At 34.7% G+C, this 15,567-nt stretch overlaps 3 protein-coding genes across 4 annotated transcripts in view; 1 reads left to right on the forward strand and 2 right to left on the reverse strand.

Moving 5' to 3' along the window:
- The window catches only part of LOC108694262 (cadherin-87A), a 16,565-nt gene extending 14,116 nt beyond the window's left edge, over window positions 1-2,449 (forward strand). The window contains exons 14-15 of the mRNA XM_018203637.1: window positions 89-1,733; window positions 1,986-2,449. Coding sequence (XP_018059126.1) covers window positions 89-1,733; window positions 1,986-2,196 — 1,856 coding nt within the window. The 3' untranslated portion in view covers window positions 2,197-2,449. The remainder of the gene's footprint in view (window positions 1-88; window positions 1,734-1,985) is intronic.
- Window positions 2,450-4,300: 1,851 nt separating this feature from the next.
- On the reverse strand, window positions 4,301-10,189 carry LOC108694239. Its single transcript, XM_018203603.1, has 5 exons — window positions 10,043-10,189; window positions 7,854-8,278; window positions 6,460-6,879; window positions 5,433-5,858; window positions 4,301-4,781 (listed from the first exon to the last, which is right to left on the reverse strand). The coding sequence occupies exons 1-5, from the start codon at window positions 10,187-10,189 to the stop codon at window positions 4,301-4,303; spliced, it is 1,899 nt and encodes a 632-aa protein (XP_018059092.1).
- A 1,168-nt stretch (window positions 10,190-11,357) lies between these two features.
- LOC108694510 (proline-rich extensin-like protein EPR1) overlaps window positions 11,358-15,567 on the reverse strand; it is a 16,933-nt gene continuing 12,723 nt past the window's right edge. Inside the window, exons 2-4 of one of the 2 annotated variants that reach the window (XM_018204068.1) lie at window positions 14,716-14,864; window positions 13,263-14,309; window positions 11,358-13,127 (exon numbers count right to left, since the gene is read on the reverse strand). In XM_018204068.1, coding sequence (XP_018059557.1) covers window positions 11,942-13,127; window positions 13,263-14,309; window positions 14,716-14,864 — 2,382 coding nt within the window. In that variant the 3' untranslated portion in view covers window positions 11,358-11,941. Of the gene's footprint in view, window positions 14,310-14,715; window positions 14,865-15,567 lie in introns of both variants that reach the window. The other variant, XM_018204066.1, reaches the window with a different exon arrangement.

Genomic DNA, 15,567 nt, shown 5'->3' on the forward strand with positions numbered 1-15,567 from the left:
TAAAATCTAATTTCTTTTTTATAACAAAATAAATTGATAATATTGTATATGTATAAAGCAAAATTAATTGTACGATTGATGTTTTTAGGATTGTTTAAAATAAATCATACGACTGGCGAGATATATTCGGCGCGAGCATTGACTGGCAAAGGCAGGACCGAACCGTACAACATGCGAGTGCGAGCGCAGGACAATGGCGAGCCAGCTTTGTATTCGGATGTGAATCTTATCTTGTACATTGGTGACGTAGTGAGCAATGACGGCGTGCCACTGTTCATTAGGCCGACGTTGGAGGAAGTAGCCTACATCGCGGAGAACTCCACTGTTGGCAGTCCGGTGTTCCAAGTGGTAGCATCCGATCCAGACGACCCGAATTTGCCAAATGGCAGAATCACTTTCCGTTTTCTGGAGGACGGTAATTTCGGTAAAGATGCGAGTGCCTTCAGGATTAACAGCGATACCGGATTGATCAGCACACGCAAGTTACTTGATAGGGAGACTAAAGACAGCTACACGCTGATCTTGGTAGCACAGGACCTTGGCGAGCCGCCACAGCAGGCAACCAGAGTGCTCCAAGTGATCGTGAATGATATCGATGATCACAAACCGCACTTCAAACGCAGTCTAGATAGTCCACCGATCGAGTTGAATGTCCTAGAAGAAATGCCGGTAGGTTCCAAAGTCGGTGTGATCGAAGCGATCGATGAAGATATTAATGAAAATGGGATGATCGGTTACGAGATCGTATATGGGAACGAGGCGGGGCTCTTTGTTGTGCAGCGTCTAGAAAATAATTCCGCGATCATCAAATCGAACGGTCGTCTCGATCGGGAAACTGCCGAGTTTCATTTACTGACCGTGAAGTGTTTCAAATATTCTTCTAAAAAATCGGATATAGTGCCGAAACCATACAACAAGCAAGATCCTTCGGAAAGACAGGTACTTGTCAAGGTCCTGGACATCGATGACAATAAACCGTACTTCAAGAAGGATAATATAACCTTGGGGGTTCGTTTGAACGTGCCAATTGACACCAGTTTGATCACGTTGGAGGCTTACGACGCTGATTCTAGCGCGTTACCTATCAACTACAACATGAGTAGAGTATCTTTTACGTCTCTAGTTGATTCTTCCATGTCACAGAAGGAGATACCGTCGCAACTGTCTTTGAATTCACGCACCGGCGAGCTCAGGACGACAGGCTCCATGGCGGGATACGCGGACGGTTTCATGGAGATGATCATGTCGGCGAATAACTCATTGACGCCAGGAGGCGAGACTAACATCACTGTGAGGATTTTCCTGTTGCGCGATCGTGACATGCTGAAGTTCGTATTCTCGAAGCCGCCAGTTGAAGTCAGGAAGACGTTAGAAGATTTCGAGAAGGCGGTTCAACAGGCTCTTTCACTGCCAATCAGTATCAACGTCTACGATACGCAGTTTTATTCGAAAGAAGACAACTCTCTGGACTTTTCGTCGACCAGTTCGTGCTTTCAGATGGTCGGCAAGGAGTCTTACGATTTGGACGAGATGCGATCATTGTTGACTGATCCGAGGAATAAAGAGCTGAAGAAAGTATATAGAACATATCATGTGGAGAAGGTACAGCATTGTGCCGCCATGGTAGCCCGCGCTGATGCCTCCATGACGCAGATTTGGGTCCTAGCTATTGCAGTCCTCGTCGGAATTGCTACAATCATTTCCAGTTGTGCATTATGTTGCATGCATGCCAAGTAAGACAATCTAGTTACATTGCTAACAGTTAATAGTTCATATATATAATCACCATACAGAATATGATTTATCTAATCTTCGCGACTTTAAAAAATTTAAAAAAACATTTTTTTAAATCCAAATATTATCATTTCATCATTATAAACAACAATTATTTACTATTATAAGCAATAATTAATTTTTATTGTATTTTCTTATTTCACTGACAAATAAAACGTTGGATAAAAAAAATTGAATTATTTTTTTTTCAGATATAAACGGCAAGTAAAACACGCGCGTTTGCGCGATCAACCGCGACCACCTCTCAGTTATGTCTCTTCCGGACCAGCTATGGTCAGTTCTGGATCGCATACAACTTTGGGACCTGGCACGATGATCACATTGGGTCCACATGAAGGCCCATACGAATGGGGAGCCGACACGACGCTTTATCATCCAAGTACGCTGGGTTCGAGAACGTAAAAGTTCAGAGCAATATTAGAGAATTGTCTCTATGAATTATATAAATTTTTTCTTAGACGAAATATATATATAGAAGTAAATTGTAAACAAAAACTCAATTATTAAACAAAAGCCAGTTTTGTAACGGAAACGTTTCTAAAATTAATTAAAATTTTATTTTAATGAAATCATGTTAATATTTAAAAAATAATATATCTAAAAAATAATGTAAAATTGCTAAGAAAAAATTAATTAAAAATGTTTTCTGATAAAATTTTTTTAAATCCAACTTTTTTTAACGTAATCTCAGCAGATTTTATAGATATAATAATAATAAAATGAAATAATATGGTGAAAAAGATGCATCGTAAGTTACAAAATTATTAGACAATATGTAATTTATGAACTTGCAGAGAAAGAAGAGTTCGCTGGTGCTATTCATAATGTAAAAAGTATTGATTTAAGACGCGTCCATATAAAGAAGTATATGGCTTGTAAAATTTGACAATATGTTATCTTTAGGTAATTTTAAGATTAGATAATAGCATAGAATTACAAGTCTAATATATAAGTAAAATATATAACTATAAACTCTCGACAAAGAAGAGGAAAAGAGAAAGAATTTAGAATTGTATATTTTATTTATACTGTACTTGTGATATTGTTAAGAAGTTAAAATGCATTTTTCTGTGTGTTGTAATATAATGTAACATTATATATATATTCGTATTTAAGATAAAATGAAATTGTACATTTTACAGTCGACAATATATACATTTTCAAGTTTGTATAAATTAGTTTTGTTCATTATTTATTTAAATGTTAATATGATAACTATCTATTTATATTTGTGACAAATAATTTATAAACATGTTATAAATTTTTTCAATTACACATAATACATACAATAGAATCAATTTTTATATATTAAAAGTTGCTTATCTATTAAAGAATTGTCTGAAATAATAAAAATTTACACTATCAAAAAATCTTTCTGCAAAATTTTAGCAAAGGAAAAATCATCTTAGAATTAAATCAGGAATATGACATTTTAAAGACAAACAAAACAAATTTTATCCTAAATCACTCTGTATATACAATGTAATTTCTTGATTAATAACTTTCTTCAATTGTTTTGCTATTCTCATCTTCTAAATGTACATCCAACGTCACAATAGCCTATGAAGCAATTCTCTATTAAGACTATCTCTAAGAATATCTCCCTAAAGATCACGAAAAATTTCCGAATGTCTTTGATGAAAATGTCAAGGCAAGGAAGCAAGCTTGGCTAAATTTAAACAGATCATAAACATGATATTTAAATGCTTGTCTGATTATATGAAAAGCATATTGATCGTTCTTTTTATCAAAAATGCTTAGTATATAATAGAAACGATCAGCACCGGTGATTAATGAATGTTTGTTGCTCGATTATTGAACCTAGTTGAAATCTCCATATTACCTTGTCGAAGTACATGCTTCATTATGAGTTAGCGACTTTTTATTATATTCTTTTTTAGTAATTAATATATATAAAAATTAGCATTTAAATATTGAGAAATAAAATTTTTGTAAGTCAATATTATTTATTTTACATAAAATAAGTAAAATTCTAAATTCAAATTCTTAAAATTGTCAAAAATTAAAACTCAAAAACGAGATTCAATAAGAATTAAAACATTAATTTGTGTTAAAACGTTTATTCAAATTACTTAGTTAAACTTTTCAACTGCAATAAATTAAAAGATTTTATTTAATATAATAAAAATAGGACTACGAACCAAGCAAGATCTTAATAAATTATCAAAAAATGCTAAATTATCAAAAAATTTATTTTAACAAACGTTTCGATCCTAATTGGGTCATTTTCATTGATTATTATGATTAAAAAAAGCACAATAGAAGAACTACAAAAATATATTTCAAAACGAAGTACAATAACAATTACATTAGACATACGGTCTGTGATTCAAGTAAGATAGCGACATGTAAAATTTTTTATATGACATTAAAATGTCTAGCATATTGAATTATCAAGAGATATTTGATAATCTTTTCTGACGAATCACATCTTTAGTAACTATATTTTTAATTTCAGCGTAAGAGACTAAAACCTTAAACGATATCAATATCCTTCAATATCCTTCAAAAGATCAATACTTTTATTTGTGTTGGCTTTCGATCTATCAATCATCGTTGCGTTGTCGCAATTCGCACGATCTTTCTCTGTAGTCTCGATCAATTTTTGCGCATTAATTTCATAATTCTCTGTGCTGACATAATCTTCGTCGATGTTTAGTTTATGATTGAGAGGTACGATAGAATCTCCTACAATACCATCGCTGTTAACCAAATCTGAATAAATTTCTGAATCATTATACGATACAAGATCCCCATTTCTCTCGTTCTTTTCGTCCAAACTCATCTCGTGATATCGCGATATTGGAAGACTGGCTATATCTGAATTCTTTATGAACTTCGACTCTTCAACCGTGGAATGATCAGTTAAATGTTTGGTGATCAATTCTAAGGGAGACATTATTTTCTTCGCAAATTCTTGCCGCTCCTCAGGTTCCATCGATTTTGATTTGTGTATGATATCATTCCTAGAAATCAAATTAAAAATATTAAATGCATTAAAAATATTAAATGCATTTTTTTACAAAGACATCAAGTATTTTCAATTTTTCTGCGATAAATATGAGATTGAAGCAATTATTTTAAGTTATAATTTACAAGACAAATTTTAAGTTTATTCTATAAGTAAAGATTTTTTTCAGAGATTTTTAAATATAATTTTAATTTTTTAATTTTTCAGAATTTTTATATCAATTTTTTTATATTTAAATAATTTTATAACTTTTTAGAAAATTCTTACATTTTTAAATACAAATTGATACTCGTTTTTTATAAGTTCCAAAATCTAAATTTTTGCTAGAATTTTTTATATATGTGAATTCTGAAATATTTTATAAGATTCTTTATTCTAATTTCTAATAAAATTTTATTAAATTTGAAAAAAATTATAAAACAGAAAAAAATTTATAAAATAAAAAATCATAGAAATTTTAGAATATTTCATAATTTATATACATGAAAAATTCTAAGAAAAAAATATAAGGATTTCTCAGTATTTCTAAAAAGATCAATTTGTATAAAAATTCTAAGCAACATTTTCACTTTCAGTTTTTTTAAGTAGCTTTAATCGACAAAATGATAAGAACTAAAGATGATCAGCAATAAGTTCAGAACCGCACCTGTCAATTTTATTCTTTCTTCGAGGATATAAGTTTAAATGAAATATCATTTGTTTTCTTTCTTCTTCTTCCGATACAGGTGTAGGATTAGGTCCACCTAGGAGAGGTATAGGTTGCGGGGATGACGCATAAAATTTTGGCCCACGATATTGAACGGGTCTTCTGAAATCGTAATCATCTATAGACGATTGCGGTCTGGTCCAACTTGTCTTCTTATTTTGCTCCACGAGATCGGTAATAGGATAGATGTCAAGCATCACGCTGAATGGTTTTGGTTTTCGATTCTTTGTTAAAGTGTTTGTCGAGTAAGAGCCGGTGGTTTCGTACTGCGATTCCGTTATGATAGGTTTGTTGTAAGTGATTAAAGGTCGAGAATATATAGGATCATAATAAGGGCTGTATCGATGTACTCCAGTCGGAGAGAACCTAAAAAAAATTAATTTGATTAGTACTTTAAATAAATATTAGGATAAAATTGGGTAATATTTGACAGCTGGTATGATAACATAATTACTTAAAATGTTAGTATGTGTAGTATCTTAAACAATTCTTATGTCCAATACTAACTATTATTCAATATCATTCGATCTTCTCATAAATGTATTAATTAACTTTTGTGTAATATAATAACACAATGCAATAAAGATTAATTGTATGAAAAATCAGGTAGAACAAGTTTTCACTTATAATGTAAAAAGTGCTTTGAGAGCACAAGTTTTACACTTTCAATGTGTACTGTAATTAAAAAATTGTACTGAGTCTTGTATTTATGACAGCTTTATTCATCACATTGTAAACTACATTATATGTGAAAACTAACTCATTTACCCGATTCAATTTTTTTGTTTCTCAACAAGATATATAATTATTTTTATGGTCTAACATTATTTTCAAATCTTATAAATTTGTTTAAATTTTAGATATTATAATTTTAAGATAATTTTAACAAAATCGTTTTTTCCACATTAATATCTAATATTCTCACTATCTTAGATTCACAAATTATAATAATTTCCATTTTACAAACCTCACATTAGATGTAGCTAAAAGATTAACGTCAGCTGGATGTTTCGGTTTATATTGATAAAAAGGATCGTTATTATACACCGCCGATTTGATCGGATATGATGGAGGTGTCTCGATCTCCTCCGATTTATCGCTGTTGGACATCATCTCCTCCATATCGGGGATCAAATCATACTTCTTCGGATTCATGTAGACACCGGTAAATTTGATGCCGCGATTCGGCATCTCGGCATTGTTTGTCAGATACTTGATGATGTCCTGGATGCTTCTGGATGCGTATGGGTATCGGTATTGCGTCAACTGTGGATATCTCGGCCGTTTGAACGACGTCGGATGCGGCGTCTTGAATTCCCAGTGAAACGGCGTGGGTCGCGCCAGCTCCTCCGTGCTCACATTCTCGTCCATATCCGGATGTTTGTATCTGCCAAATTGATGAAGAACTACCCATGTCAGTCTGACCGGTGCGTAAAAATTACCTGACGCGTTATATAAATTTTTGCGATATCATTATGATCGGCTCTCTCTTTCTTTACACGTCACGATGAAATGTAAGTAAGTGGTGAATGATGCTGTCGGTGAGAGAGTCTGTGCAATGTGCAATTTATATGTAGAATCAACTTGGCGCGCAATGACACAATGTTACCTAACGTAGAAAGTATTCCCTGTATTATCATAAAAATGATGTCAATGATATTCATATTTTCGGGTTTATTGATGGGAGAATCGAGCCATCAATATAACATCCATTTGCGCGATATGCTAATTCTTCCGCGTTGCATTGTGCGAAGGTCGTAATATTTTGCCAAATGGACACTTACAAATCGTTGCCTGTTGTTAAATAAAAAAAAAATTTTCGATTCTTAATAATTGATTTTGATGAATGACTAGTCAAAGAAATTGGCTATGCCATTAAGGTAATCGTTGAGATTAATCATACTGAGAGACAAGTTTTTGATATTTATGACTATAATTGTGTGGTAAAATAGTTATAACTAGAAGCACTATTTTTTTATATTTTTGTTGTTATAATGTTAGTAATCCCTTTTTAGAGAAATTTAATACTGTAAGTTGGTTAATTACTTATTTAAAATATTAAAATCACTAATAATATTAAAAATAAATTTACCATCCGATTTAATATATTTATAGTATTAAATTTTTCTTAGAGATAACATTTACATTTATAATTCTCTATACAGTACAGATCATTTCAGCAATATTACAACAACAATTTTAACATTCCAGCAATACGCAGTAACATTTCAAATGTTGCTGCAAACTTCTGTGCTATATAGATTTATATACTAAAAAAAATAGATGACTGTCCCCGAAAAATGACTAAATTATTACATCCACAAATACTTTTCTTTTAGTGCACGATGACATGTAGTTCACCTCTGTCTCACACGATAAACAATCGCATGATTATCGAACAATTGCTTGGACTCGGGTTCTTCATTTTCATTGGCATCTTCTATGGATTTCAGCACTCTCTTCCGTTGCTTGAAATTTTGCAGATTCTGCGTTCTCATCTCGGGCCCATTCGCTGTCACGATGCGTGTCTCGGCTGGTATTATATCGCCTGTTGTATTCCGTTGAATGAGACTTTCATAGTTCTCATCGTCCGAGCGATCTTCCATTAAAAGATCGCTCGTACGATTAACCATGACTTCGTACAAATTCGTGGAGTTAATAGGCTTTTTCGAGAGATTTGGTGATTTTTTGAGAGCATTCTGTAGTATGTATATATGTTTTGTTTCCTGATTGATTTTACTGTTCCCCGTCGTGGCGGACGTAAAATCGTACATAAATATCGCCACCTACGATGATAATATTAAACTAAATGATTTATTCAAATTGTGTTAATTCAACTTAAGATAAATATGTTAGGAAATAACACACATATGTAAAAATTAAAACAAAAAATATGAAAATGTTAAATATTAATTTAACATAAAAATCATTTAAATAATACAATGTCATGATAAATTAATACTCGAGTATTAAAAATTTAATACAAACATTTTAATAATAATCGGTTTTAACACAAACATAAATATACTATTTTTTTTTATAATATCAAGCTATTTTAATAAAATTATTGTTTTTAATATCTACTAGATAAGATAAAATTTAATTCATTTTGTAAAATTTTAGTTAACTAAATGTTAACATTACGCTACTTTTGAGAGCAGCATTGTTAGTTCTTAAGTGACATTAAAAAATTCAATGTCCAGTTTCACCATAGAAAGAAAATGAGTAATTGCAAAATTGAGTGAAGGCGAAATTGTACAATTGTACAATTAACAATTTATAAATCAGCGAATGATATTTATATATACAGCTTTTAAAACAACAAAGGTGCAATTAACTCATGTTCCCAACTGGCAGACGATGGTTAATCTATACCGAAACACAGTTAACGCCCTATATGTGAAGCGTGTAGAAATCTTCGCTCGCTTGACTCCCCATGCATGGAAGGGATACCCAAAGATTCACGGTGAAATTACAATTCCACACACGTCTTCAACATTAATCACCGGAGAAAACGCGCAAACTATAATTATGCTTATTGTTCTTCGCGCGTGGAAGAAACTCACGAAAAATTCCGTACTCTTTGATTATCGTCATCTCAGAGGCACGTGTAATAAAATCGTGCGAAACAGGATGCTTCGCGAATCAACAGACTTTTCGATGTGCAAGGTCATCGTCCGACACAAATTGTACGATAAAACATATAGCGAAATCATCGATTGTAAGATATGAATGGAGATGAATAATATAATTTAATGAAATAATATATGTACACATCCCTTCATTTATTCAATTGTAATTCATTATTTCATATTCCTAATCCTGAAGATTTAACTTTACTTTAATATTTAGATTGAACTAATTTTGGCATTAAACTGAATAAATCTAGTGTATTATTTTAAAATTTCATTGTTAATGTTTTCATTGTTAATGTTTAATATAATTTATATTGTTTATTCAATGTTTTAAATATTTAATAAAATCATCTTTAATTGGATAGAAACTGTCTCTCATTCACAAATCAGTGACGAGGCCAATTTTACGTGTCACTCAAATATGGTTGCGTGCGTCCCATTTTGGGCTCGCAACGCTCGCCAGCATTACTTGTTTTTGTTTGACATTTGAAAAACAACAGAAATGGAATGATTTCAAGATTGTTGCGAGCGCCAAGTAGCCAAATGTTAACAAGGTATTTGTAATATGACATTAATGCTTTCTTGTCAATCAGAATTATTATTATGTCACGACAGATGTAATCAAAGAATATCTCCATATTTATATAACGAAAAAAGATATATTGATTATGAAAATATGTAAAAAAAAACACATAAATATATTCAATAAATACAGTAATTAAAATTATTTGTCATGTAATTATGGCAATACCGATTATGTTCTTTTTTAATTTTTCTACTTTAATTTTTCCGCTTTAATTATGAGCTCCGGTTATAAATTCAGTTATAAGCTTCAGTTGTCTCCTAAAATATTTTCTAACACTTGACAAATGTAACAAATAATTAATTAATAATTCTGCACACTCGATTACTCACCAGTATTACCGTTATCACCATCATAACTCCGATCGCAAGTTTTCTCACAATTAAACCGTAGCGACTCCTGTTATATCGATCACCGCGATCAGAATAAAGTCCTAGCTCAGATGTACTTATGGCGGATCTCCTGCCAGTTTCAATCATCGCCTTCTGAGAAGTCTGGTGACTGATATCCTTTACGATTACACATTAGGATGATACTGAGCTTAATTAATCAGCTTACCGTTGACATGCCTCGAATTTGTCGATTCGTTTCACTTTGCCATTGCAGTCAGTTGTAAACGCGAACGATCGAGGTGTTCGTCGGCAATGATTATTTTGACAAACGAAAAAGAAGACTGTTTTAGTCCAATGGTACTATTTTAGGACCGACTTAGACTTTTTTAATCCAATAATTTGCTATTTCAAACTATACAAATAACTATACAGAGCACACGACGTTACTCTTTCGATGCTCCCTACGCAACTAATGATCAAGCATTTCTCGGCACGCAGTTTTCACTTAGTGATTCTATCAGTGCCGTGGAGATTTCCTTTGTTTGTGGGGGAGGCTCGTTATGGTAAGTAGAAGGCAGGTGGTTATGGGCTACTTATTTCGATGCCAGGACTCGAGTGCCACCGAAGCATACATGCAAGGAAAATCTCTCACCGTTCCGGTGCTTGACCTGCTAAATACGCTACTAACGTTCCATTTTCGTCCACTCATTCGTCAAAGCGACACCGTAATTTCTTACCCTAGTGATATGCACTGTCACAAGTGTCTATACACAAGTATCAGGAATAATAGAAAGCAGTCGGACTTGCAGTGAGGATTTTAATATGTTTATTATATAGAATAGGTACTTATGTGTATAAATCTATAGAAATTTATTGTGATCTATAGAAATCGCTGCGAGTTATAAATAAAAATTTTTCTTTGAAAAAACTGACTCAATATATTAATTAATATATTCTTTAAAAAAAAAATATTTGTAATTATTATGAAAAAATCTATAATTAAATATCGACTGTGATACTAATAGTTTTACACTCCGAACTAAAAGTTTGGAAACACTTTTTAATTGATTTATTTAACAATAAAATAATTCTTTATATTCAATGTTACTAAAGGATTATTCTTAAAAACATATTTTTATGAATATATTTAAGAAAGTAATCCTATAAATGTCAATTTTTTAATTTATAGTGTTTCCAAATTGTAGTGTACATCAAACATCCATATATGTCAAATAAAACATTTTTATGATTTAACATATTTTAATGCGTACGTGATGTATGTTTGTTTAAGAAACGAAATAAAACTATGCAATTATAATTTTTTATACGTATATATATTATAATTACGCTTCCAAATGTACAAATGTGTATGCTTCTCACTGATTGTATATACATATACAATCCTGTGAGTGCGTGCGTGCGTGCGCGCGCGCGTATGTGTGTGTGTGTGTGTGTGTGTGTGTGTATGTGTATTTTTATATACCTTATTTTCACGTTAAATGCATCGCTGAATTTTATAAAATACGCAACATTTGGAAATTATTTCATTTGGGAATAATTTCGATGTTTTTTGTATCAAATTAAAAACACATTTTACGTTAAAGTGGAAAAGTAATGTAAGTATATTCTTCTAAAAGTTTTTTATTCCTTTTCTATACTTATTACACATGTAAAAAGACATTCGTACGTTGGCCGAGTAAATTTTTATTTAGAAAAAATAGTATGGCGAAAATGATATAAAAAAGATGATACTCTAAATATCTGGCGGAGGATTCAGCGTTACCTACATCAACTATTAAATAATCTTGCTAATATTAATATTATACATACTAATATTTAAGATTTTATTAATCGGTAACGTGACGCGTTGCAAGCTGCTCATGTCAGCCCATGTTATTTTCATCGTTTGCGAGTTTCAAACGGAATATCGGGAATCGGGTAATTATATCCTAAAGTTGGCCTGGGTGTTGTAGGCGGCAGTGTTGGAGGTGGTGCAGGCCTTCCGGTTGGTGGCGGCAAAGTTGGCGTGCTGGGTGTAATGCTGAAAATAGGATCAGGTGGCGGTGGTGGCGTCACAGTTGGATATACTGGTCTTGGGGTTGACGGCGGAAGATATGGTGGTGGTCGAGTTGGAGTAAAAGTTGACGGAATGGTCGATGAATAGACAGGCGTAGTCGGACTATACGTCGAAAATGTCGTTCTTATAGATGGAGTATATCTTGTAGTGATAGGAGTGGTAGTATATCTGGTTGTAATTGTCGGGGTGTAGGTGTTTCTAGTCGTCGGTGGAGTATATCTGGTCGTCGGTGAAGTGTATTTGGTCGTTGTGTATATAGTTGGGGTATATCTGGTGGATGGCTCAGAATAAGGCGGAAGGTAAGTAGATGGCTGAGCAGTGACTCGCGTACTTATTTGAGGAATAGGTCGCGTAGTATATTGTGTAGTAATTCTTGGCGTAGGTCTTGTAGTTAAACGAGTAGATGTTTTCGTAGTATACCTTCCAAATTCAGTATCGATTGGTTTAATTTCATATTCTATAGATCCTTGTGTTGTTGTCCTTGATACATAAGGAGGTCTTGTTGGAAGTGGAGGCAAATAAGAAGGTGCGGTTTTAGGTGGAGGTGGAGGAGGTGGTGGTGTTCTTGGGGGTGGTGTTCTTGGTGGAGGAGTTCGAGGAGGCGGAATATACGGTGGCGGTGTTTTTGGTGGTGGAGTCTTCACAGGTGGTAAATACGGAGGTTGTGTTCTCGGTGGAGGAGTTTGTGGAGGTGGTGTGTATGGAGGCCTTGTGTATGGTGGCGGCGTTCTCGGTGGAGGGGTTTGTGGAGGTGGTGTGTATGGAGGTCTTGTGTATGGTGGCGGCGTTCTCGGTGGAGGAGTTTGTGGAGGTGGTGTGTATGGAGGCCTTGTGTATGGTGGCGGCGTTCTCGGTGGAGGGGTTTGTGGAGGTGGTGTGTATGGAGGTCTTGTGTATGGTGGCGGCGTTCTCGGTGGAGGAGTTTGTGGAGGTGGTGTGTATGGAGGCTTTGTGTATGGTGGCGGCGTTCTCGGTGGAGGAGTTTGTGGAGGTGGTGTGTATGGAGGCCTTGTGTATGGTGGCGGAGTCTTTACAGGTGGTAAATATGGTGGTGGTGTTCGTGGTGGAGGAGTTTGTGGGGGTGGTATATATGGTGGTGGCGTTCTCGGTGGAAGAGTTTGTGGAGGTGGTATGTATGGGGGCCTTGTGTATGGTGGCGGCGTTCTCGGTGGAGGAGTTTGTGGGGGTGGTATATATGGTGGTGGCGTTCTCGGTGGAGGAGTTTGTGGAGGTAGTGTATATGGGGGCCTTGTGTATGGTGGCGGCGTTCTCGGTGGAGGAGTGTGTGGAGGCGGTGTGTATGGGGGCCTTGTGTACGGTGGCTGCGTTCTCGGTGGAGGAGTTTGTGGAGGCGGTGTGTATGGAGGCCTTGTGTATGGTGGCTGCGTTCTCGGTGGAGGAGTTTGTGGAGGTGGTGTATATGGGGGTCTTGTATATGGTGGTGGAGTCTTCACAGGTGGTAAATATGGTGGTGGTGTTCGCGGTGGAGGAGTTGGTGGCGGCACGGTTCTTGGTGGCGGTGTTCTCGGTGGCAATGTAAATTCCGTATTTGGATTTGTATAAACGTATCCTCCGCTTGTTACTGGAGGTGGTGTTCTTGGTGGCGGTGGTGGTGTTCTAGGCGGTGGTGGTGGTGTTCTAGGCGGCGGTGGTGGTGTTCTAGGCGGCGGTGGTGGTGTTCTAGGTGGCGGTGGTGGTGTTCTAGGCGGCGGTGGTGTTGTTCTAGGAGGTATCGGGAATGGAGTTCTCGGGGTTGTATATGTATATCCTTGTGTCACCACATATGTTGATGTTCTTGGTGGTGGCGGTGGAGTTCTTGGTGGTGTCGGTGGCGGTGGTGGTGTTCTAGGCGGCGGCGATGGTGTTGTTCTAGGCGGTATCGGGAATGGAGTTCTCGGGGTTGTATATGTATATCCTTGTGTCACCACATATGTTGATGTTCTTGGTGGTGGCGGTGGAGTTCTTGGTGGTGTCGGTGGCGGTGGCGGTGGCGTTCTTGGCGGCGTTGTTTTAGGCGTTGGGAATGGAGTCTTCGGAGTTGTATACGTATATCCTTGTGTCACATATGTTGTTCTTGATGGTGCTGGTGGAGTTCTTACCGTTGTCTGAACTCTTGGAGTTGTATAAGTATATGGTGTTAATGTCACCGTAGTTGGCCTAAATGTTATTATGCTTGTCCGTGACGTCACTCTGTCAACGTAATCATAGATATGTGTTTGATGAGAAATTATTAATTATTATTATATAAATATAGCTTGGTCACAAATAAAACTTTTTAAAGACAAATCTAATCAGATAATCAGAGGAAAGTCCCCCAGAGGAAGTTCCCGATATCATACTATCTTGTTTCTGGATATTTCTTAAAAATAAAACTATAGAAACATAATTAGAAATAAGAAAAATGTTTTCTATCAGATAATATAATAATTATTATAATATTGTGTCAAATTTGAAATAATTAATTTTTTTATAATTTAAACAATAAAATAAAGGATGTGTCTTTAAAAGATCTATGTAGTGGCGACTTTCCTCTATATATGAATCAAAAGTGATATTTATAAGTATTTTTAGGATTTTCAGATTTTTTAATACTTACGGAGGGGGTAAAGTAAAAGGTTTAGAGGGTGGCTCATAGACATAACCCTGGAACTGTGGGCTGTTTTCTATTGCACGTTTACTTCTCTTTGCATCTGTATGACACGTGGAGAGCACGGTCACCAGAATGACCGCCCACAGTAGCTTCCACTGTAACATAATTTTTATTAAAATTTTATAGACACAGTACAAATCAAGCATACTGTTGCGAAACCTGTACTGTTACCAAATGAATTACGGTAGCTCGTAAATGAGAAAGAGAGAAAAAACATAATTCAGTTTATTTTTATTTTCTATTAGAAGATAATTCTCTATCTGTTAAAGAGAGAAAAAAGATTTGAGTTGTTTCCTCTCTCACACATACGACATATTCGATGTATTTATTATGTCTATGATAAAAACTAACTTGATTATGTTTACATGTATATTTGATTAACGATAACTATCATTAGAAATATTTTTTGCATTAAAGCTTCCTAGGTAATTATTGCCAAGAATCATTGATAAAAAAAATAAATAAAAATCACTTTATTTACTCTTTCCCGTAGTAATTAGTCAAGCGTTCACGTATGCAATCGTAATATATATATCATAATGTATCGAAGATCCTCTCCGTGGGATAATCTCACGCTTCACCAACGGTAATCTTACATAACGCATCTCGGCCACAAGGTGCTATGTAATATGACGATAATGATCGTGAAAGGTTTGCGAGCATAGAATATAGTGTATTGTTTTTTCATTGATTAATTTGATGATGCAGATAGTGCCATTTGCTACAATTATGCATGCATCTCATTAATACACACACACACACACACACACATATATATATATATATATATATATATAT

This window comes from Atta colombica, unplaced genomic scaffold, assembly GCF_001594045.1.
Source record: "Atta colombica isolate Treedump-2 unplaced genomic scaffold, Acol1.0 scaffold12, whole genome shotgun sequence".
NCBI lineage: Eukaryota > Metazoa > Arthropoda > Insecta > Hymenoptera > Formicidae > Atta > Atta colombica.